The sequence below is a fragment of the Perca flavescens genome, chromosome 5, assembly GCF_004354835.1.
Source record: "Perca flavescens isolate YP-PL-M2 chromosome 5, PFLA_1.0, whole genome shotgun sequence".
In the NCBI taxonomy this organism is placed as follows: Eukaryota; Metazoa; Chordata; class Actinopteri; order Perciformes; family Percidae; genus Perca; species Perca flavescens.
In genome coordinates, this window is record NC_041335.1 from 5081991 (window position 1) to 5106508 (window position 24518).

The 24518-nt window shown below is 44.9% G+C and overlaps 1 protein-coding gene across 1 annotated transcript in view; it reads left to right on the top strand.

Moving 5' to 3' along the window:
• Positions 1 to 24518, top strand: part of cux2b (cut-like homeobox 2b) — a 106875-nt gene that overhangs the window by 21885 nt on the left and 60472 nt on the right. The window contains exons 2-3 of the mRNA XM_028578887.1: positions 14710 to 14820; positions 17711 to 17758. Coding sequence (XP_028434688.1) covers positions 14710 to 14820; positions 17711 to 17758 — 159 coding nt within the window. The remainder of the gene's footprint in view (positions 1 to 14709; positions 14821 to 17710; positions 17759 to 24518) is intronic.

A 24518-nucleotide genomic window follows, 5' to 3' on the forward strand; every position in this document is an offset into this window, starting at 1 on the left:
TGGAAGAGCTGGAGGGGCCAGATGACACCTAGAGGGTGACCTATATATCTGTGCACCTTCATGTCTTACCTGGTTTGTAATAGTTGGACACACGTGGAAATCTGAAACCAAACTACTCACCACTGCACAACCAGTGTACCTCTTTGAATTCCTCCCACTGTACTGCTCGTTTTTGACAGCTCTCTGGAGAAAAGGGCCCTTAAATTATCAAGTGGGGCTGTAGTTGTTTTCCTTATTTTCTTCTCTTAAGGGGGGGCTGGGCTTTGGGGAGGAATTGGTATGTTAAATGAGCTATGGGAGGTCTGCTGAGGCATTTTTTTTTTGAGTAGGGGGGAGTTCAGTCAGACGAGAATTGCTGCGTTGGGCGTTTGTGGCAGCTGTGTGAAGTCATTTTCCGGGAGTGCAAGCGGGAGAGAGGTGCGGATTAGCCAGCGCCTCTGAGCCGGAACAAGTCTGTCTGGGAAGGGATGAAGGCTACAAACCATAGATCTAATTCCCGCTCACGCTGCTAGACAGCAGAGACACACACACACACACACACACACACACAGCCAGTGTGAATTAGGCCGTTTTGCTCCCCTCAGTCTGAAGCGAGCGAACACAGGAGCAGACAGGGAGAAGTTGACAGACTCCTCACATCCTGCCCTCTCTGCCGACTCCCCACGCTGTTTCCAGCTCACCTCCAAAAGCTGTCTCCAGCTCGCGCTCATTTTTTATTGTTTCTTGCGCTGCAGGTCTATATTATTGCTGACATTAACATGAACACAGTGCAAAAACAGGTTCCACTGTAACCCTGGGAAGGGTAAAATAAAAAAATAAAAAACGGCATTCCACTGGCAGGGCAGAAACAGTTTGCACCTGTGGCCCCATTGATTCCGTGCTTGAAGCTCCAATGCACTGAAGTTCCTGTCTTTTTTAATGTGTGTAATGCTTTGCCTCGGGTCATGCGATTGCCATAAGGTTAAGGAAGGTTCATGAGGCCGTGTGCATCGGTGGAAGATCTGATTCGCCGTCCTTCTTCTTCTCCCTACCTTTTTAAAAAAAAAAAAAAAAAAAAAAAAAAAACACAGCTTCCCCTCTCTGCCATCACATGCACCAAACTTTGTGCCCCCCCTTTGTCAGCACACAAAAAACTGACCCCAGAGCCATGCAGTGGGGCAGCGATCAATGTGGCTGACCCAGATACACTCTTCTGCCTGCCTCTTTGTGATTGGACACACTTTGCTTGTGGGTCAACCACAGTTTTGGAGAGGCAGGAGGGAAAGTTGCAATTTAGACCTGAATTTGCCTGCTCGATTTTATGAAAAAAAAATCCTAATCCCGATTTTTATTTTGGTCAGTATTCAAATCACGACTACTCGTTGACTTTGAGAAAGATGTTGCAATTATTGAACTTTTAAAAAGTTAACTGTAAAATGTCGTACTTTTCCCATTTGAATTTTATTTTTATTTTTTTTACTTGCAAAACCTAATGTGCAAAAATAATCGTTTTTCTTGATTATTCTATTTTTGGGATCATTATGAGCCAAATACGTAATCGCGATTTAAAATTTTTGATCAATTGCACAGCCCTACTCTGATATGATCTGAGTGATGTCTGTGGGCCTGCAGGCTCTGTGGCACTTTCACCTGAAGTGTTTAGTATTTCTGGTTTCCCGCTCAGTTCCACCACTGTTATAAGACTTATTTCAGAGAACCTCCAAAAAAAAAAAAAAAAAAAAAAAAAAAATCGGATTGCTTTAGTTATTAAGGCTGGTTTTGGAGCTCTGTTAGTTGTGAGGAAAGATGGAGATGTTGGTTGTTCGCTCCCCAATGTGCTTGTCTCTCCCATCGCAGCCCCTCTGCACCCTGCATGCCCAGTAATGAGTTGTATTACATGCTCTGTGGTGGGCATGTCTTGTGTTAGGAGGCTGTATTCAATCTTTGTATTGTGAATGGAGGGGGAAGGCTCTTTGTATGTCTTTGAAAGGCACTGAATTGAAACGGTGTGCACCGAGTGAAGCTGATGAGGAGAGAGCGAGAGTCCTGAGAGGAACATGTGGATGCCTGGCACGCAGCGGAACATTGTAGCACGTTTTGTGTGCACTTGGGCGCAGACACGTATCTAACCGTGCTCTCTGTGCATTCACTGCACAACTGTGTGGATGTCAAGGAAATGTGCTGCCGAGCTGGATGTAAGTTGAATTAGCCTCAGTTATTCGGTTTACTTATCCACACATTTTCAAATGGCCTGCCAAGACAACATGGCATCAGGTAGTATACATTGTATGAATGAAAATCTACTCCAGTTGGCTCATTCATCACTTGAGCCTCTCATTGTGACCCCTTTTTTTTATAAGCACTGGCGAGGGGCCTAGCTATGGGCTAAGTGATTTTTATGAGGCAACATCGCGGGGCTCAGGTCTTATTCCTTTTTGTTGGAATGCATTTTCTACTTAGATGGCAACAAACTGCATTTGCACTTAAAACATATTCTGTAATCTTGTGTTATTTTACATACAAATTGCATCCTGGGCGATGCATTCATCATTGCTCATATCCAGCCCACTCCTAAATGAAAAATGTATCTGAGATGAATAATGGATCCCTCCATAGTATAATTTTGTGTTTCTTGGATATAGTCGAGAGTTCCTCCTCTGCGTTATCCTCTACATTTTTCCACCTTGCCTAGATGAAGTTTTAGAGGAGGAAGATATGAAGAAAAATGACTTATTTACCGTGGTTATTGTTTACGTGTGTGTGTTTTTTTTTTTTTTTCTTACTATATGAAGCTTCCTTGATGCACGCCGTATATGGAATACGCCGTCAAAAAACAAGCATACGGCCGTTTGCAAATCACGGTGTAGCGACTTGGGGACACTCCACATTCAAACGCCAATCAATCCCGATCACGTACCGTACCTTGTAGTATGTTACATGTTCAGTCTGTGGAACAGTTGGTTGGGAGATTATGGAGGGTTTGTAGCTTGTAGCTGGTGTACACAGGTGCTGGTGTAGTGGCAGTGTTGAGGGCTTCCCCTGGGGGGGCCTATGGGTGGGCAGCCTTGTGTGAAGCCGGTAGAATTGAGGTTGAGTAGCTGAGCCCTCTGTCTTTATCTCTAATTACATGGTGAGGCTTGGGGAGATTGGGCAGAACTGTAAAGCCCCCCACAGATAGCTCGGTGGCCCCCTCTGGCTGTAACACAGTGGGGCCTGAGGATGTGAAGCAGAACCGGGTCTGGTGGGGCTCTAATCCCACCACAGACGTTCTCCCCCGGGGGAGTCCCCAGTGTTCTTTCCTTTCCACGGCAGCTCCGCGGTCTGCCACATTGCAACCCGCCGCTGGGGGAGGAGCACGCCGAGGCTCCGGCAGCCCACTCTGTCGTGCTCTACTTGCTCCTGTCGGTTTTTGTCGTCCCCAAAGTTTCCCCAGCCCGTCCTGGGAGACATCCTGACACCGAGTTGCAGATGGGAAGCGTTGGACCGAGGCAGCCGGTGTCACAATGTGGATTGGAATTCACAGTTGGGATAAAATATGAAACAAATATGTCGTTATACATATGTTTTCCACAGTTTGTTCATCCAGCTGTTTCCTTGCTCAGTCCCCCTCGCTCCCCTTTGCCTTGCCACATAAACCTGGGTAGGGCTGGCTCATAATAATCCATGATCTGTCCCATTGTGCCCCATTTTTCTCAGAGTGGGTCCAGTTACTTGTAAGCATCATCCTCTGTAGCTGTTCCTTCCCTGTGCTGGATCACTCCTAGGAGCTCTGTATTCTGGATTTTAATGTTTACACTTTGTTGTTATAATGATATGAGGCAACGCTATCAAAGGAGAGCGCAGAGAAATACTTCACTACAAACGAAAAAGGCAGAATTATTCCCAGTCAGTTAAGTATCCTTTGATTCCTTTTGCAAGTTTAATCTGCCGAAATCGATAAAAGGATGCATGTTGGGCTTGGGAGTCAACAGCAGCCGTGTTTGATGGGTAAACGGACAACCAAATGGATGATGTGGGGGAGCATTCATCTTTCTTTAGGCAAATTGGGCCGCCCGGTCCTGACTAATTGATTGATTGCATGACTTGCTGATACAATCAAAGCCTGGCCTGATTTATGGCGATCAATCGATTGATTAATAAGGTTTTCTGTGCAGGGGTTGGTCTGTGACGGGGGTGAGAAGTGTGGGGGAGGAGGGAGACCCCTCCATGTCACACATCCATCTTGGAGCCGACCGGCTTGTTGGTTTAGTGTGGTAATAAGAGAGGCCTGGATCTCCCAGCTGACATTTACAAAGAGCCGGCTGGCTGTGACCCGCTCCCTAGATTAACCTCCACTTGTTCTCATAAGCACCACTGATGTTAAAAGATGGGGGAGCCGCAGCAGCAGCCGGGAGAGAAAAAATAATAAAAAATGGTGTGACTTTTTTTTTTCCGGTTTTGCATACATCATTAGGGGGAACAACAAAAATCAATTTCACATTCCAGAATAAATAAAAACAAATATCTTGAGCAGCGTAATGCGAGGGCCTCTTTGTCGACTCTTTCCAGATTACATTTAGCCGGGTGTTTAAACGCTGATTTACAGCAAGATGGAGTCCATTCCTTGCACCCGCCTGCCTGTCTGCCTGCCTGTTCAGAATATGAAATGGAAGTTAAACACAGTGAATCTCCAGTGTGGGGAGGAGGGCTCTGGACGTGTGGGCAGTGTAGCATCAAATAGATTGTGTTTCCTCCCGTGTAAACGCCTAATGTGTGCCGAGTGCTCTGACACAGATGAATGTAAGGAATTTGCTGTAAAGACTTTACGGCCCTTTTGAGAAATGTGGCTGGGAACTGGTAGTGTGGAACCTGCTCCACGCCCCCCTGAACACACACACATGCACGTACACACTCGCTTGCACAAGTGCTTACACATGCACACATGTCAAGGCACACAGCCCTCCAAGGAGAGCAGCTACATCAAACTGTTAAGGCCGGTGCGGACATCAGGGATGCTTTTTTTTATTAGCTTTGGGTCAGATATGGCGGCCCTGATGATGTGATGCGAGACATCTCGCAGACCTGCTCCACACTGTGCTACACTGTGTTATGGCAGAGAATAATCCCGGCGATTGTCTTGACCAGGCTCATCATTTATTTCTGAGAGCTACCTTCTGCTGCAGAACAGGGCAAATTATGAAGTGATTCATGTATAAACTGCCCTTTCAAGTGGCTGCTCCCATTCTGCGGCAACGGAACTCGTCTGCCAGATCTCGGAGCCTTTTGTGACGGCGCTCAAAGCTCTCAGCTGCTTGTTGTCAGCGCTGGTTTTATTCCCACTCTCACCGCTCTATTTAGATTCATTTTATTTTTGGTTCAAATGCTGTAAAATGAAAGCGTGATGGAGAGAAGGAGGGTAAAGGAGTGTTCCCTCTCTCTCTCTCTCTCTCTCTCAGACAGGTGGCCCCGGTTTATGTCGCCAGGGCCCCAGGGGCCCCACTAACCGAGTCTGAGCGAGAGGAGGGACCCGTCTCTCAGCGCTACACAGGTGGTGTGAAGCGCAGCCCTCTCTCCACACCTGAAATATTCAGATTCTTCCAGCGGCGTTGCTTTGATCTCGCTTGCGATCGACAAGGGAAAACGGAGCGAGTAGGGGGGAGAAAACAACAAAAACAAGAGGAAGAGCAGCACACCTGAGAGCGAACAGATTGACATTTTCTTAAGAGAGAATAAACAATCGCAGGTTCGCTGTGTTGCATGGCTCCAGCTCGTCGTTTCAGGTGAAAGTGGGCCATCGCGGCGATGGCTGCATCTTCGGAGCCTTTCTCCTCTCCCCCGCTAACTGACCTCAATGGTGAAGCTTCACAGAAGTCCCCCCAACAGTGCACTCCTCTTCCCACTTTTAAAAGAAACCGAAAAAAAACACACCTTGTCCCCAATTTTGTTGCTCAAGTTCGTACCATACCACCGTATCTAATTTGTTATGCGTCCCCCTCAAAAAAACTTCAGTTTGGAAGTGTGCACTGGCTGTTTTTTTTGTGTGTGTGTGTGTGTGTGTGTGTGTGTGTGTGTTCTTGGCCATTGTGAAACCTTCCTGTCGCTCTTCCACATTCACATTTGAGTTGATCATATGGCCGACTGAGGTTATCATGTCTTCGCGCAGGTTTCAACCCACTTAGTCTGCTAATGAATCATAGGACTGTGTAATTAGTCACCCTGCATGTACCACACAATGACAATAGACGCCCTGATTGGAACCACAGAGTTTGAGAGGAGCAGAACAATGGTCGGCCTTAATGATGATAAATAAGGTGTTGTAATTGGCCTTCGTTTGGATCATTCAGTCATAGATTGTAATTTGAAGTTTCTAATTCGAGGACATTTAAAGTTATTCATTGGATCCAGAGTGGATACACAGGGTCTTTTTTTTTTTTTTTTTTTTTTTTGAAAGGGCTGTAATAAGATGTTTCCGTGATATCTCTTGATATTATTTCGAATAAGACTTGACAATAAATGGAATTACAGCCTCCCTGATCACACTAAGATGTAGTGTTACCGGTATATGAGTGAGGAATAAGAAGTGTGTGTGTGTGTGTGTGTGTGTGTGTGTGTGTGTGTGTGTGTGTGTGTCCAAGTGTGCATGTTGGAATTAAAGCGAGAGAAGTGTTGACAAGTAGGCTGTGCTCTGGTGCATCAGGCGCCAAAAACTCTCTAAATGAAGCAGGGTATGACGAATAATGGCTGACAACACCAGTCACACCTTTTGCTGATGGTTGTAACGCTCACATGCTTCTCCTTCCTTTTGTAAGATTTAGCATGCTGTTTGAAGACAGCCTGACTGACTGGGGATTAATTATTTTGGATGATTTATCAGACTTACCAGTCCAGAGTTTAGAGAGGTGTCAAAATTCTATGTGATTTTCTTCGTCGGTAAGTCCTCGCAATCTATACACTTGCCTACATATTGCCACATCGCTCAAGTCGGTATCGCTGCTGCAGAGTGGACAGTTGCAGAATGTGCAAGTAATCCGTAGGGCAGGGGTTCCCAACCCGGGGGTGGGAGTGGGGGAGGGGTTTCGGGACCCGCCCAAAAGGGGTCGCAAGATAAAGCGGCGAGGTCATGAGACAGTTGGCAGGATAGAAAAGCAGCTCATTCGCTGTCTTGTCGAGAGTTCAAATGAAGAAAATGAATACCACTCGTATCTGTTTGAATATGAATCAACTGCCACAAGACAGTTAGCTTAGCATAAAGCATTGGCTCAGCAGAAAGACCGGAAACGGGGGAAAACAGCTAGACCGCGTCTCGGTCTTTATGCTAAACTAGGCTAATCATCTCCTGGCCGTAGCTTTATATTTAACAGACGGACACGCGATCAGGTATCAGTCTAAATCTAAACATCTTGGCAAGAAAAGCGAAGAGGCATCTATCCTGAAATGTTGAAGTGTACCTCGTGGGGTCAAGAGTCAAAGTGCCTTCGGGTCCTTTTTACCTCCCAGTGCCATACAAAGAGTAGTGCAATGTCTACCCTAACAGTTAAACATTCATAACCGTGTGTGTGTGTGTGTGTGTGTGTGCGTGTGTGTGTGTGTGTGTGTGTCATTATTGTTGTTCTTTTTGCGATTGACAACATACCTGGTAACTGACCTTTTCTGGATAGGGTTAATAGGGTAATAGGGTTAACTCCACCCATGTGGCGCTCGCAGCAGGTTAAAACAACCTCTCAGTGTTCTATGCAAATAGCATCTGACCCAGGTGTGACGTGGTCTAACAACAGCGTGACGGACGGTGGTGTGAATTGGAGCAGCCCTAGCCAAGCCGATTTGGGAGTGAAAGTGAAGGAGCAGATGGAGGGAGACGCCAGGTGATAGCAGCCCCCCCCCCCCCACCCCCTCCAGCGTTTCCCTGTCAGAGGCCGTGTGCTCGCTCAGCTTACGTTCCTAGTGCCAGCTCATGGAGGTTAGAGGCTCCTCCTCCTGCCCAGCTCCCTTTGACTGACTGACTGACTGACTGACTGACACACACACACACACACACACACACACACACACACACACACACACACACACACACACACTGCCTGTTCTACCCTTAACTGATATTCAGACCAAGGAGGCCAGATAAGGGTTCATTTTAGATCTTCCACATGGACATGCGCTAATGTGCGCCCTTTCCCGCACCGCTCCATCCCCCCACAGAACTGCTCCATCCTCCTTCAGTGGCTGGAGTGGGGGGGGGTTGCCAGTAATAATGTTGAGGCCAGACTAGACTGCAGTGATTGGGGCCATTGATTGCGGTGATTTGATTTATTGATCAGTCCCCAGTCCCCTCTCAAATGTGGCGTCTGAGATGCGGGGCTGATCTGAGGCAGCTATGGACAATCTTGTGCCTCACAGAGAATAGGAGGCGACAAGGAATGTATGAAAGGAAACTACACTTATCTTAATCACACACTGGTCCCTGCTTTGCCTTGCTGCAGCCTCTGTGTGCGGATGTCAGCGCACATGTGTCTCTGTGCACGCATGTGTGCCCACCCGCTCTCTTTTGTGCGAGGCATTGCGTGCGAGTGTGTGTGTGTGTGTGTGTGTGTGTGTGTGTGTTTGCGTCGGTGTGCGTATGGGGGTTGTGAGGCAGTACAGTCACCAGGCAGAACAGAGTGGATCTATAAATTGATGGAATCCAAAGCCTCCAGCATCGATTACCATTATAACAAACAGCAGCACACAGAATGTCTGATTATTTTTAGACAAAGATTCTGTGCTCTCAGCAACAATTCTGCTGATGCTGTCACACTTTCAGACATCTGCCTATGATTGCAATTAGATGGGATACAAAAAGAAAAATAATACCCCATCTGCATTTTCCCCTCTCTCTCCTCCTCCTGCCTATTTTTTTCCTCTTTAATTTGTGCCGCCCAAGCCCAGTGCACACAATAGTGATTTTGACTCAGTCTACCTCATTGCAGTTACCTTGGTAGTTTTTTTTTTCTTTCTCTCCAGTTGTCAACATTTTCCACCATGGGCTGTCTTTGTGAAAGGCCAGAAAATAGCTTACCACTACAGATGTAATCAAGACGAGCTAGGTTTAATGAATCAATGTCAAATCTACTCCACAATACATTAGTGAGCTGCTCATTTTACCTCAAACATTCGCACTTGGACAGATTGTTACTGTACATCTCTCTCTCTCTGCAACCCATTTTTTGTCAAAAGCAATTGTCTTTGCTGGATTTGCTTATTAGACTTGTTACCCTCAGTTTGCTATTGTTGCCTACAATGCCCTTTCCATCATTTAAATGAAACCTAACATACTTGACAACCAGCTTATGCCATGATCCTCAGTGCTTTGTCTTTTTAGAGATTTGTTGCCACCGCTGGCCTCCATTTTTCTTGCCCGGTTTATCCCTCACCCAATACAGTCTAAAGGGACCACTCCCTGCAGTCTTTGCTGCAACACACTTGCATAAACCCGAGACCTCTTAATGCCGTATAAATAGTTGCCTGTCAGATCATGTGAGGGCTCCACTCCAGACGCCGATAGGGTCCATCTTTGGTCAGTGTCGGAGGGGCAGGGCCTACGTTTGTAAGCTAAAGGACATGTGAGTCTTTGTTTCACTGCTTTTTTTTTTTTTTTTTTTTTTCTGGTGTTCAGCAGTTCATTGAGCTTCAAGTCCATTTACTGACTGCCAATAGACTGCAGATCTATCCCGTTAAAGCCAATAAGCTTCTTGTTTCTTGGTCTTTGGTTTTGAGTCAGAAGTCACCAATTGCTTTCCCCTCGCAGATTGACTTGAGAACGCCAGGACCGGTTCCGTGCTCAAAATCCCTCTTTCCTGTCCCTCCAGCCCCAGTGACAGCTCCGCCCCTCCCCAGGGGAAACTCATCAATTATGGCTGGATGTTTGACTGGCAGAGGCTTAATGACAGGAGCTCTGTATTGACCCGACTGCCATAGACTGAAAATTCGGTCCCAATCGTCCTTTTGAAAACCTGTCAAATGGTTACAGAGAAACTCCTCTTTGCACAGCGAATTGAACTCACCTTTTCTCCGTTTCTAAGTGTTCAAGGCATCAGACACATCTACACGTTCATGCAAATGATTTCATGAAGGATGAAGCTCAACGTAATGGAGGGAGATAAGTTAATTTTTATCGGGGATCTCAAAAGGTGCCCTGGTTGTAGGTTGAAATGGATCACATCTGATTAGGAAGCAGAGGAAAAATCTCCTTTAGTATCTTTTGTCTCCCGAGATAGCATTGTCAAACGCTACATTGTGGAGGTCCTCCCATCATCAATCTGAGCAAGACAACCAAAGTAGCAAACAGTCTGTTCTGCTTCACTTCTTTCCAGAAAGACAAACAGTCGGTTTCATTTGATGGGCTGTTGGTCAGGCTCCCCGCCCTCGTAATGGTCCAGAAACTGTGGGGGGGAGCTTTCAAAATAACCGTACCATTATGGTAGCACGGTTTGGCTTGCATACAGCACGAGTATTCACCATTCTCATCAAGCTGAGCTGCAATAAAAAGAGAACCCAGCTCTATACCAGGGCCACTAAAGCACTGGAGGACTTAGAATCACCACACTGTTATATCTTAAGTACTTATAAAATCCACTCAAAAGTCACTTCTAGAGGAATTTTCTCTTGGCAAGATTAGCCGGGTCTGGGGCCATTTGAATCTAGTGGAGGTTGGCCGGCTTCTGAAAGCCCCCTCCCTAATCTCCAGGAAGGCTCATCCCAGATGGACTGGAAGGACTAACAAGAATTTATAAAGTCCTGTCGCCTTATGCTGTACAGCCGTGGCCTTGCCAGTGACAGTATGATTTACAAGAAATGACACATTTCCCACTAACCAAGTGTATCCTAAACATTTGGATACTTTCTAAAAACTTGTGCATTTTTTTAAACAGACAGGAGCAGTTGTAAGCAGATGTTCAAAAATGTGTTGTCTGTCTTTGTTACAAATAGCAAACATGACAAGAGACAGTCTCTGAGGCTTGGTAAGACTATCCACACCAGAAAAACAAATAATTTGCCTCTCATTTACTGATTCACATACACATACACATATTGCAGCGAGCTACCACGCAAGACACTAGCCTGACCATCAGGAGAAATTTAGGGCTCCCACTATAACAAGGTCACTTTGACACTTTGACAAATCCCATTAAAAGACCAAAATCAGCAATGAATTGAGTATTGCCCACATAGCCAAAGCCTCATATAGCCAATTTATCTTGTTTCTCACTTCTGGAGTCTTGTTGTCACAGTGAGTTTGCCAGCCAATCAGCGGAGATATCAGGAAGTCACTGCTGTTACTCTCTGTATAACAACTTGTTGCTTCAATTTTTGTTTGGATTAAAAAACAAGATGCAATGTGTTAATTGGTGAGCTTTAAGGTGTTTGCTAGCCAGTTTTTATTTATTTTTTACTTTGGAGAGAGCCAAGCTCAAAGTTTCCCCCCCTGCCTCTAGTATTTATTTATTAGTCTTCATGCTAAGATAAGATAATTGTCTGCTGGCTTTAGATTTATATTTAGCGTGCAAAGTGAGAGTGGTATCAATCTTCTCATCAAACTCTCCGCAAGAAAGTGAATACGCATATTTCCCAAAATGTCAAACTATCCAGGGTGACATACGATGAACACAGACCCTGCAGTTTATTTTAAATCAGTTGCACATACGTCCTCCTGGTGCCGTTAATAGCCTTCTTGCTATTAACACCAAATGTGTATCCATCCGTGGCTGAAAATAGTCCCCATCAAATGCACTATTTATTCCTGTTAAAGGGACAGTTCACCCCAAAATGAATTATGCATATTTTCCCTCTTACCTATAGTGCTATTTATCAATCCAGATTGTTTTGGTGTGAGTTGCCCAGTGTTGGAGATATCGCCTGTAGAGAGCCTTCTCTCCAAAATAATGGAACTAGAAGGCACTCAGCTTATGGCGCTCAAAGTGCCAATAAAATATACATTGAAAAACTCAACAGCAATGTCTCTTTCCAGAAGTCATGACCCGATTACTCAAGATAATCCATAATCCTGGTTGTGGGCAGTATCATGTAGGAACTATTTTCTTTCTACCAGAAGGAAGCATACTCATGGACGAGCTAGCTCAGGTTAGCGAGCTCAGGTTAGCGAGCTCAGGTTAGCTAGCTATTAGTCTATATACACAATGTCACTCTTTTCCGCCGGATTTCCGTTACCTAACGCTTTCTTTGTGTTGGAATTTCTTCTTCTATTTTCTGAGGACTGTGGTTAACTGCTCCTCAGATCTCTGCAGGGTAAATCCAGACTAGACTATCTGTCCACTCTGAGTTTTCTGTTGTACGACTAAAACAACCTTTGAACGTACACAACAAGTTCCTTCCCGAGGCTATTTTGCAGCGGCACCGCCCCGTGATTGTGATTGGTTTAAAGAAATTCCAAGAAACCAGAGCACGTTTCTCTCCCATCCCGGAATGCTGTGTGGACCTTACCAGACCGTCCTCCGCAGCGCTGTGGAGGAAGGTGTGGCAATGCGAGACTAGCTAGCTGAGACTACCATGCCGCACAGCACAGCATTTATAGCCTAAGCTAATTTGAAATGCCCGTCTCCACAAGATAGCGAGCCTCTCGTCCTTCAGTACGCTTCCTTCCGCACTAAGTTACGGTTGGTGGCTGTAGTTTGGTAGAAAGAAAATAGTTCCTGCATGAAACTGCTCACAACCAGGTCTGTGGATTATCTAAAATAACCAGGTCATGATTTCTGAAAAGACACATTGCTAATTCTTTTTGTGGCACTTAGGTGAACTGTCCCTTTTAAGTAATGTTTTCTTAAAACTACAGTGTTAATCCATTGTTGTCAGTAGAAATGTATTTCTTAGAGTTAGAGCATTGCATCTCACCTCCAACTACACTCAGTCCGAATTTAAAGATCATTTTTTTGGGGGCATTTTAGGCCTGTATTTGTATAGTACAGCTTAAACTTGAAAGGGGAGAGAGAGGAGGGCATGACATGTAATAAAGGGCCACAGGTCGGAGTCGAACCCACGGCCGCTGCGTTGAGGTGTAAACCTCTATATGTGGGCGCCCGCGCTACCAGGCGAGCTACCCAGGCGCCCCACTCAGTCCTACTTTAATCACTTACTAACTCGTCAATCCAATCCAACTTTATTTGTAAAGCACATTTAAGACAACCAGGGCTGACCAAAGTGCTGGACATTGACATGATTGAGGACAGATTATAAGCGCACGAGTAACAAAACAAACATTTCAAACAAGTAACAAACTGGAAAATAAAAAATGCAGATTGCAACTATCAAGCAGGTTAAAAACGGCCAATGAATAAAATTTGAATTTGAAGTTGTGATTTTAAAAATGTGAAGGCCGGGGGGCCAGTCTGACATGCAGAGGCAATTCATTCCACAGCCTTGGGGCCACGATCCAGGGACTTGAACCAGCAGCCCTTCAATTAACGGCCCACTTCTCTGACCGACAGGCTGCCACCATCCCACGAGGCCGCCGCTGTTGAAGTTCCACCCTTCCATTTTCTCTTTTTTTTTTTTTTTTTTTTTTTTTGTGTGATGATTTATTAAATTGCCTTTAAGTAAGACTGCAGATTAATTAAAACGCAGTCAATTTAATTTGCCGGCGTCATATATAAAATCGCAGTGGTAATTGAATCCCCTACTCCACTTTTCTATTGTAACGCAGCGGTTACAAGAGAAGATCCTCATCAATTACGGAGAATCACAGTCAAAATGAAGAGGAGGTGAATGTACAGTTGTCCGTTCCAGCGCTGCTCAATACAGGAGAGTAGAGTTAGAATCTGTTTTCCTTTTCTTTTCTTCCCCCCCCTGTTTGATGAAAGAACCGGGAATTGGATGACTGATCGATACTATTGGATTTGTGGATGGCATGTGGTGCAGCTGAGTCCAGCATGAATGCAAGGTTCTGATGAAGGGCTTGCTACCCAGACAGCTTTGAATAGTTGATCAGACATGTTGCCGGGGTGGAGCGCTCATTTCGTATGACGCGGACATGTAAGAAAAGCAATGTGCGGAGACATTAATGGAATAGCGATTAAGGCTGTTGTTGTAGCAAAAGGGTAATTTGGTTAAAGCTATGGAGGCTGCTGCCGTGTATTGGTAATCTGTGCGAGGTCAATATAAAGATTGGTGCAGGCGATGGGAGAGAGATTGAAAAGAGGCTGAAAATAGATCTGACCTGTGGTAATTAAGACAGCAAGCGAGGCATTTGTATGTTTGAGTCAGGTCTTGGCTGGGCTTTTAAAAACAGCCCTTCATTTCAGAAGGAAGCTCTATTTTGTTTGCAGGGGTGTATGTCAGGTTATTGGGTCCCTACACGTGACTCACCCTCCCTCCCTCCCTCCCCTTTCTCTCTCACTTTCACTCTCTCTCTCTCTCTCTCTCTATCCCTCCCTCTCACCCCACTCCCTCACTGGCGCTCTATAGCCGTTGCAAGCGTATTGATTATTTCAAATACTGATTATCTAAAAGGCCTTCTGCTACTGTAGGCATTGGATTTATTTTGGCTTAATTATTTATGGGCCAGGGCTAGCTGTAAGTATTACTGCTGTGAGATCATGAAGGATTACATTGTTAATATTCAGCAGTGTATTTTTATTTATGTACACTCTAAGCTTTACTGGATGAGCGTTGGCAGGCTCCCTAAAGTGCCGTCTCTCTCTCCACTCTCCTCCTCTCACCGTTTCTTTCCCCCTTTTTTTTTTTTTTGTGTGTGTGTGTTTGTAGAGGGAGCTAAACTCTGTGGCGTCTGAGCTGGCTGGTCGACAGGAGGAGAGCGAACATTCCCACAAGCACCTGGTAGAGCTGAGCAGGGAGTTCAAGAGAAATGTCCCCGAGGTGAGTCTAGCATCCGCCTCCCCCCCCTTGTCTTCACTTCAGCAGGTATCAACTATCTGTGTCACTGCTGCTACTTGAGCCCCCGCAAATGCCTTTTGTACAGATAATTGTTTCTTTCTTTTGTAAAATCTGCATTACTTTTATATTAATGCCGCACAACAGTTGAGAGACTTGAGAAGTCAAGGTTAGCCCCCCCCCCTCCCCTCCCCTCCCAGTTAATATTTAAATGCTGCGGCCTTGCAGTAGCGTTAGCCTCTGGCTGGGTGAGATGAGAGGCCAGGGGGCTCAAGAGGTGTGTATGTATATATATATATATATATATATATATATATATATAAAACCTTATGTCGTCTGAATTGGCAGCTGATATTGACTTGTTCCAAATATCTGTGGTGTGACAGGAACAGGTGTCTCTGGAAACTCTGACTAAACCCAATCTGATAAATGTTAATGAAGACGCTGAATGAACATGACTTTTACAAACACAGTTTGTGCTGCTTTAAAAATATTATATACTTATAAAAACATTTTTTATTAAAGACAAATGCACAAACTGTACTTGTATTTTTACATTTTAAAGAATGTGTTAGCATTTATATCTGTCTTAAAACAATGCTCACCCACCCATATGTACAGTACATGTATGTAAGAGTAAGAGTTCTTGATCGCTGTAGTTGTTCCTTTTGCCTATGCTGGCTGCGAAAAGATCCCTCTCCTATTCCAATGAAAGAGATAAGGTACAAAATCCACACTCCTTGTTCTTTCCAAATGTTCATTCTAAAGTTCACCCCAAACTAATACGAGGCTTCAGCTGTCTGAGTTGGCCAAATTAAGTAGATATCTTCCAAAATTAAATTTATTGGTACAAAATGTGTTACTTTCCCTCTGCTGGCAAAGAGACCTTGTCCAACTCTGAATATTATCTCCAGCTGAACTTTAGAGTGCATATCAGCACAGATAAGGTCACTGGATTCTGGTGCCATCCACGTTTTAGAAAGGGTGTCCAGTATGAACAGGAGGGACAAATACTGTAACTACTGTAACTCGTTCAGTGTACATATGGGCACGGGAATACTGTTTTTAGACAGACTTGAAAAAATCTGAACCTATCCTTCAACGTTCTCCACTCCCTTTACCACTTTACACACCCCTCCACCTGATCAGCAATGCAAAGCACAGTCTTGTCCAACAGAAATGGCAGATTGGACTAATGCGAGAAGAACAACTAAGTTGTAAATGCAAATGATGCTACTTAGAGCAGTATCCTCCTGCACTCCACCTCCCTGAGCAGGACTCCTCATCACTAAAGTATACTAAACTTAAGGCCGGCGACAGACTGGCTGCGTGGCGCAAGCGTGTCAGCTGCGTGGCGTGTCCGTTTTTATTTCGGCTCCCATGTTAACAGGTTAGCGCTTACACACTGCCTGCTAGAAATAGAACCGATGGCTATTTTTCACGCGACACGAAAGCACGTTGGAAGCGTTTCCAGGCAAAATAGAATAGGAAAAGATGTTTATGTGTCATTTTGACACAAATAAACAAATAAATGACATGTTGATGTTTGAAAGTCTCTAGGTTTTAACATAAATGCAGATATAAATGTAATAAAAAAAGAAAATAATTCAAATATGACGAAATATTCTGTAGCCTATTTTGCCGTCAATTCTGCCTACGTTGTCTTTGCTGAAATCAGATCAGTGTATATTTACGTTTGACATGAATTATACTACTGATTATACTAAAATGCACACTACTAATTTTATCAATGGGAAACATACACGTGTACAGACGAGGCTAGCAGCAGCGCCGCGTCAGACACGTTTCTGGTGTGCAAAGACATAGAAAAATCCACGCAGCCGCCACGCAACAGAAACGCCACGCAACAGAAACGCCACGCAACAGAAACGCCACGCAACAGAAACACCACGCTCACGCCACGCTCACGCCACGCTCACGCCACGCCGCCAGTCTGTCGCCGGTCTAACTGAGAAGATCTTTTACAAGCAACACCTTTTGCTTCTGTCCCCCAAGCTAACATTTGTATGTACCTGATGAACTGCATTTGATCAGTTGATCTGCTAGCTGTATTATTGTTAATACATTAACAGTAATAATACTATTGTGTGCGTCATTATTTTTTGATGTACACTACCATTTTTAAAACCACACTGGTGTATTATAATGTGCCAAGACCTCATTCCACCTTGCTTTTGTGAGGCGAAATGGCAATTAAGGTGGATTGAACTAAATACATGAAAAGCTAAATCTATGACTGATACTGATAAGATTTTGTCCCTTTTTCTTTTTTTTTTGATGATCTTCTTTGAAATGATCGTCCATTGACATCCAAGCCGAAAGTCAAGGAGAATATTTTAGCATTTTATAAATGAGCCCTCGGACTATTTGCTGTGGCTATGCCGCCTGTCTATCTCAGCCCGAGTATGTAGCGTGGGGCTGTAATCTTGTCAGTATAATACAGGCGTTTAAGACCGGATCAGGCTGTCACCACTGGCAGCACAATCCCCCTTTACCTGAGGCTGTGGGAGCTCGCACAAGTCTGGATCTCTGAGCTCTAACGCAAGCTACTGGAAAGCCCCACTTTTCAAACATGCCCACTCAAACCCTTTTAGGTTTTAACCACTAATACCCACAGCCCATAGCAACATACCTCACTCACACTCTCACACACACACACACACACACACACACGTGCGGTGTGAAAGGGAGCTTTTGGAGAGAATCCATTAACGTTAACATCTTTTCAGCCTTCTTCCTTTCTTTATGGAGCCGTTTGTGCCTCACCGGGGCCAGTCTGACTCCTAAACAGGTGGTGCATCTGCAAAATAGAAAAAATGCTGATACCGAGTTTACTTTTTTGGTCCGTACACAGGAAGTCCGGGAGATGGTGGCACCTGTTCTCAAGAGTTTCCAGGCCCAGGTGAGTCCCGTTTCACAGATCTACGAAACATTTAACAGATTCCGCAGGAATAAAAGCCAGAAAGTCTGGAAACCGCTTAGTAGCATTTTTCTTGATGATCAAAGCTCTTTCTGCTCCACGTTGTAATTTACTGACATGCGGGAATGTGGAGCTGGATGGGCTTGTTTGGCTGTGTGGTTTGGGATAGGCGAAGGCTCCCTTGCAGCTGCACTGTACAGGCTGGATATTGTATGCACATTGACCAGTGCAGATCACTGTGCCTCTGGAATGGATGATTTGATAGATAGGGGCGGGAGTGAGCCATGGCATACTTTTCGTGCTGCCGCTCATCTGGCGCTTATTGACTGATGCCTTTTCTGTCAAAGTGAAGTAGCATCTATCTGCCATTAGATGATCAGATATCGGGCTTCTCATATTTTCTTGGCTGAGACAAGCCCTCATTTCCTGTTGTGATGGTGCATTCACCATGCCCCCCTTCTGACGTCGCCATATTGGAAAAAAGTCATCTGATACCTACCAAGACTCTGCTCCAGCCATTAAACCAAGGTCATAAATCACATTTGTGAGCTGCGTTATGGTCCACAAAGCAAAGGCTTATGGAAATGATACCACAAATATGTTTTCAGTCTGGCTCTCCCCCTCCAAGCTCCCGCTCAGGCGCTAACCTGAAAGCCCTATCATCGGTAAACACGAGAACACTCAGCATGGATTGTTCACTTCTCTTGGAAGTGATTATTGGCGGATTCGTTTTTTCCAACGCTGTATAATTGACTGTGCCCGAGCAGCCGCGTTCTCCCGGCAGGAGAAGATCACATTCTTCAGTACCACGCGCCGCAATACTAGTGGTTTGATTTTTTTTTTTTTTTTGTGTGCTAATTCAATTACTCGAACTGTAAAGTCGCACAAATATCAGAAGCACCCTTCCATGTCTTTATTGTGCAAACAGGAGCCCACAGGATTAATTTAAGCACCATTGATGTCTGACAACTGGGAGTCTAGAGATGTTTCATAGTAGATAAAATAGATGGCTGATAATGAGCGATGAGGTTTTTTTTTTTTCCTTGTTAGCTGCGGGCCTCTCTTGGTACCTCCTTGGTCTCTCTTGTGTAACTTCCACAAGCTTATGTTCTGCACATTTTGATAAGTAAGCCAGCTTGCGGTTGTTAAAAAAAAAAAAAAAAAGGGCCTCTGCTATTTTTATTTATTTATTTTTTTATCTCGAGGTGCAGCGAGCTTCTCGGCACACCATAATAATATAATCCTCTGGTGTTTTCTGATACACTTTGACCTTATTGGTAATGTCAAACAGCTTGCGGAGGCTTGTGAACTTTACCCAGCGGTAGTCTGCGCGACCTCGGTTGTAAGCTGTGGGACCTGGACCTGCTGCTGCAGGGGTGGGGGGGAACGTGGAGAGAAGGTGGAGCTGGATGGGCTTGTTTGGCTGTGTGGTTTGGGATAGGCGAAGGCTCCCTTGCAGCTGCACTGTACAGGTGGTGAACGATAGTCATGGCGTGTGTGTGTGTGTGTGTGTGTGTGTGTGTGTGTGTGTGTGTGTGTGTGTGTGTGTGTGTGTGTGTGTGTGTGTGTGTGAGAGGATGCGTACAAGTGAGAAAAGAACTGGGTCCTTGCTTCCACACTGCCCCTCCCAGTTTACGGAGGCCCAGAGGAGTGCCTTGTGGTATTTGGACCCTCATCATGCCACTTCTAAAGGAGAAGTCTGCTCCTTTGAAGTGTTTGCGACATGACAGGTTCGCTTTCTTTTCTTTTTCATTTCAATGTTCCCCACCCACTTCCTCTCCCTACTCCCGTCCAATCTCGCCTTCTAATTATCGCTAACCAGGCGACTGATTAGAAACACGTTGCCGACCTAGTTTTTTTTTCTTCTTCCGAGGAGCTGGAGGAGGAGAAAGGGTTAATCCCAGAGCTAGTGGCTGTCATTGGTCGCTTCCCTCCTTCTTCTCCTCTTTTTTTTTTTTTTCGTTCTGCTCGCCTCTTTCTTTCCCTGGAAGTTTGCTAATGAGGTCCCGTCAGAGCTGAGGAGAGGTGTTAATTTGGCCTTGTGAAGTAGGAAGGAGATTAAGGACAGTGAGGAGCTGAGTTTACGGCTTAAAATACACCGCTGTCCTTATTAATCCACGGGGCCCTGGGAGACCGGCGTTTTTTGGTTTTATAATGAACACTGTCTTATAATGAAGGTAATTTTAATAAAAATTTTACGGGGAGAAGAAGAGGAGATGGTACATGTCTCCGTGGTCTCAGGCACACCTTTGGGGCTGAGGGATACGACGGTTATTTCTCAAATAAGCGATCGCTGGAGAGACGGGCCCGCCGGACCACACTGTTCACACAACTTTCACACAAGCGCTCGCTGCCATCCGAACGGTACAGACGGCAGTCTTCACCGAGTCTCGCCAAGACCGCGTGCGCTTCTCAGTGCAATTTACACCTCCCTCTCACTTAAGAGTGTAAACTCCCTTCAGGATAAACCTTTGCGGGGCGGGGGGAGAACAAAAACACAACAGTGACGGATTTCTTGCACGCTGGTAGCCCTTTTTCTTTTCTTTCGGGAGAGGCCGATTCCTCCTCCACATCTGCCCCGTACCAATCTGAACATCAGGCCCAAATTAACCAGTCCTTCTATTTTCTTCCTCTCCTCTTGATGTCGTTTGGTGCTGTTCGAAAAAGAAAACAGCAGTACGGGTCCCTAATTACTGAAACTTGCTTTACAATGATAATCCGTGGCGTAATTTAGCGTGCACAATGAGAGTTGTGGTGCTTGCGCAGATGGAGATTCTGATAAATAGTTTGTAACGTGTAATTAGCAGCTCTCCCGGTTACATACCATTAACCCCTCAAGCTCAGGAATCATTATTGGCCCTCATTATCAAGCGGCAAGGTACGATCGAGCTGACTAGACATCAAAAACATCAAACAGCTATTAAAGTGCCGCGCACTGGGGGCCGGCGGACACCTGTTTATGAGTCTAACTGTGCCATTTCTTCCCCTGAGGTTGGGAAGTGATGATGTGGGGGGAAGACGATGTTTTTATGTATGTTGTTGTTGCTTGTTTTCTATGAGAGGTACTGTGACTATACAGCAGCTTTATTTTACTTTTTTTGAAGTCCATGAAACTTAGTAAAGAGATCTCAAAATGGCTGCTGCTTCTCACCTATACCTCTTTTTTTTTATCCTCTACTGTATCTCGTCAGTATGTTGGAGAATGACAAGAGAAATAAGCGATTATGTACAACCAAAGTCACACTTATCTCTCATTTATCAGCCACGTCTGCGGCTGTGATTTCGACCTAAATCCAGCGGCGTGAAGCGCCTTGCGAGATGCTTTTGGCCAGTCGGAGTCACGGAGTAGCCGAGTGTGTCGGTGCCCGTGGTGCCGTGCCCCGAACTGGCCCCGCCACGCGGCGAGGAAGCAAACACACCGTCTTTGATCATCCATCGAGAGACGACCAGTTCTTCCTCCTCCTTTTGATTAATTCCTGAAGGAAATGATAATTTCTCTTGAATGTATGAATATGTTATGAATAGTGGAATGAATCAAAGACTAAAGGATGATAATTAATTACGGCGCTATGATAAAAAGGCTGTGGGTGTTATGACGCAAGCTTCCTCCGTGTCATTATGAGAGGCTCCGTAATTACCTTTCTGCACGAGCCAGCGCTCCTGGCGGCGCTGGCGGTGAGAGTGCCGCTCGCTGAGTGAGTCTAACGGTCATAAAGCTTTTCCCTGCCTAATTGTCTGAGGGCCTCTATGGCACTTTCATAGATGAGGGACTGCGCCGTTAGGAAAAATGCTCGGCGACGCTACAGCTTTTCCAGCTCAATGAAGACAGATCTTCATCATGGGCTAAACCTCGCGGTTATTAGGTACAGATTGCTTGAGTGGATGGCTAACTTGGGAAGATGGGGTCGGAACAAGTGAGCAGCAGTCATACAGTGTAATACAGAAGCTGTTTCCCGACTGCATAGCGTTTTTTTTTTTTTTTTTCAAGCTAGTGTTGATTTCTATGTATGTTGTACATTATAGGCCCATATTTCTGTGCCAATAAACCAGATCCCTGCCTTACAGTTACCTTTGAATAGTCCCTTTTGTGTTAGTATTCTTGCCCTAACTTATGTAAGGGGCATTTACGACACCTTCCTATCCTCTCACTCACTCCCCCTGCCCCCCCCCCCCCTGGCTATGGCCAGACTGCTCCAGCCCGAGCTGACGAGGTATCTCTAATGCCTGTCTCCTGCTCGGCTGTCTCAGGCTCATTGAGCAGCAGGCCAGGCCCAGGATCTCCACGCCATTACCTATTCACAGCACGTCCGGGCCTCCAGCCTATTGTGGGGAACATAATGGGCTCCAGGGCCATGTAAACCACCGGCTCTCTGCTCCTGGTTTATCACTTGTGTCCTCTTCATACTAAGGAGAAGGAAGGATGGTGGGAGGCAAGAAGGAGAGGAGAGAGAGAGAGAGAGAGAGAGAGAGAGAGACCGACAGAGCACAGGGGAAGGGATGTGTGTGTGTGTGTGTGTGTGTGGGGGGGGGGGGGGCGTGGGAGTGTAATTGGACATTAGATAATACCTTCCTTGAGTCTTTTACGTCCTCTGCATCTCCAGAGGGTGAATGTCCTCGCCTTGTCTCCACATCAGTACAGAAAAGCTGCTTTAACCCAAACTCAAACAAAGTGCACTTCTGTTCATATACTGTTTTCAGTTTTCATTACTTTAAAGTTGGCTTTTATTGATTATGGTTAGTTAAAGGTGAACAAGCTAAATATCGGAGCTCTAAATATTGGATCAAATATTGGATCAAATATTGTACGGCTGTCCGTCTTACCTCTGGTACTTCTTCTCATTCAAGGCCAAAGTCCATACGTCGACAAATGAACGAATATCCCAGTCTAGCTGCTTTTCTGAGAGGCAGGCTCATTTAATTTCACAGATCCATTTTTACATCAGAAAAGCATTCAGCAGACCATTTACAATTAGCTTCTTTTTTATATTCAGTTAGTTACTTGTTGTAATAACTGTTTATTGACACAGTTTGTTCTTCACTTTTAAAGTCAGCCAATGCATTAGCAGGTGTCACAAATGTTTCAACTTGAGAAAAGAGTTGTCACTGATCTCGAAGCTGTAGGACTCAACTGAATGTACAAAGACAAGAGGAAAAATGTGATAAATGGGGAGTGATATTGGACACAGATAAACGATAAGCTAGGGATGGGCGGACCGACTAATTTCACAGAATCTGTTCCTTTGAGTTGATACATGCAAATGCGTTGAACCTTTCAAAGTTGGGTACTTTTTTTGTTGTTACCAATTATAGCTTTATTTTATACATGCTTCCTGCCCCACTAAACTTCTCTTCAGTGGGTTTAAGGTACCAGTCATCATAAGTTTACATTTATTAAGATAAAATATATATTTTTATTCACAACTTAGGCCTAAAGCTCATGAACATCAGCCGAAGTCGGGAGAACACCCATCCGAGGATCATAAGAGAAAAGTCAGGGATTTATGAGCACAGCACGTTCAAACGGTTCCACAGGCTGAGCCGGAACATACCGAACACTAAAAAGCAGGGCTGTAGTCAAGTCCACCTTTGTCGAGTCCAAGACAAGTCCAAGACCAGGACTAGTCAAGTCCAAGTCTAGACCGAGACAGGAAAAAAAAAGAATCCTCCTCAAGACCACTCTCTTACCTGTTCATAATTGATGTGATGTGAGAGACAGTATATCTTCTACTTTATGATGATCATTTTGCTTTATTATTTGTAAAAATCAAAAAGCAAGTGCAGAGCAACACACTATAGATCCAATTAGGCTATATTATTTACTTAAAATACTGTATAAAATGACAATGTTCCCTTTCTTGAACTTCTTACTTGTCCTGAAGAATCCATAGTACAAAGTGCTCGCTGACATTGTGTCTGTGGCCAAAATGAAAATGATCGATGCCTGATGATTGAGGCCTATGACACAGCCAGGTGTATACCAGGCAACCAATCACGATGCCTGTTCTAGATGGATTTTGAATTAAACCAATACCTGTGTTCTGAATGAGCGTGCTTCATCAATGGTTTTGTTTTGAAGGAAGAAGTTACTTTACAACAAAAGCATAAAGTGCTGGACTCGGTCGAGACCAACTAGTATATTTGACGAGTCCGATGGTAGAGTCTGAGACAAGTCCGAGTCCAAATACCGACGAGCCCAAGACGAGTCCGATACAACAGAAAAGCGTCTCGAGTCCGGACTTGAGTACTACAGCCCTGCTAAAAGGAGCCGTTCAAAGGGATTTCACTACATCATTATCACTACAGTCAGCACTAATGTTGCTACACACAAAATAAATGCTGTGTTGTTTCTGTAAACACATCGCTGGGTTGATTATGCTGGGTCATAATTCTGAGTTGTTTGGGGTACTGTAAACACACTGCTGGGTTGTTCATGCTGGGTCAAAGGGATTCTTTGACCCAGCATGCAGTTTAACAGCTGGTTGGGTTACTTTGACCCAACTGTTGGTTTAGACTTTAGCTATAGCTAAAAGTCTGTACAGTACTGTTTTCTTCAGTGGTGGAAGAAGTATTTAGATTCTTTACTTAAAGTGCTCATACTATGCTCATTTTCAGGTCCATAATTGTATTTAGAGGTCATATCAGAATAGGTTTACATGGTTTAATTTTCAAAAAACACCATATTTTTGTTGTACTGCACATTGCTGCAACTCCTCTTTTCACCCTGTGTGTTGAGTGTGCTCTG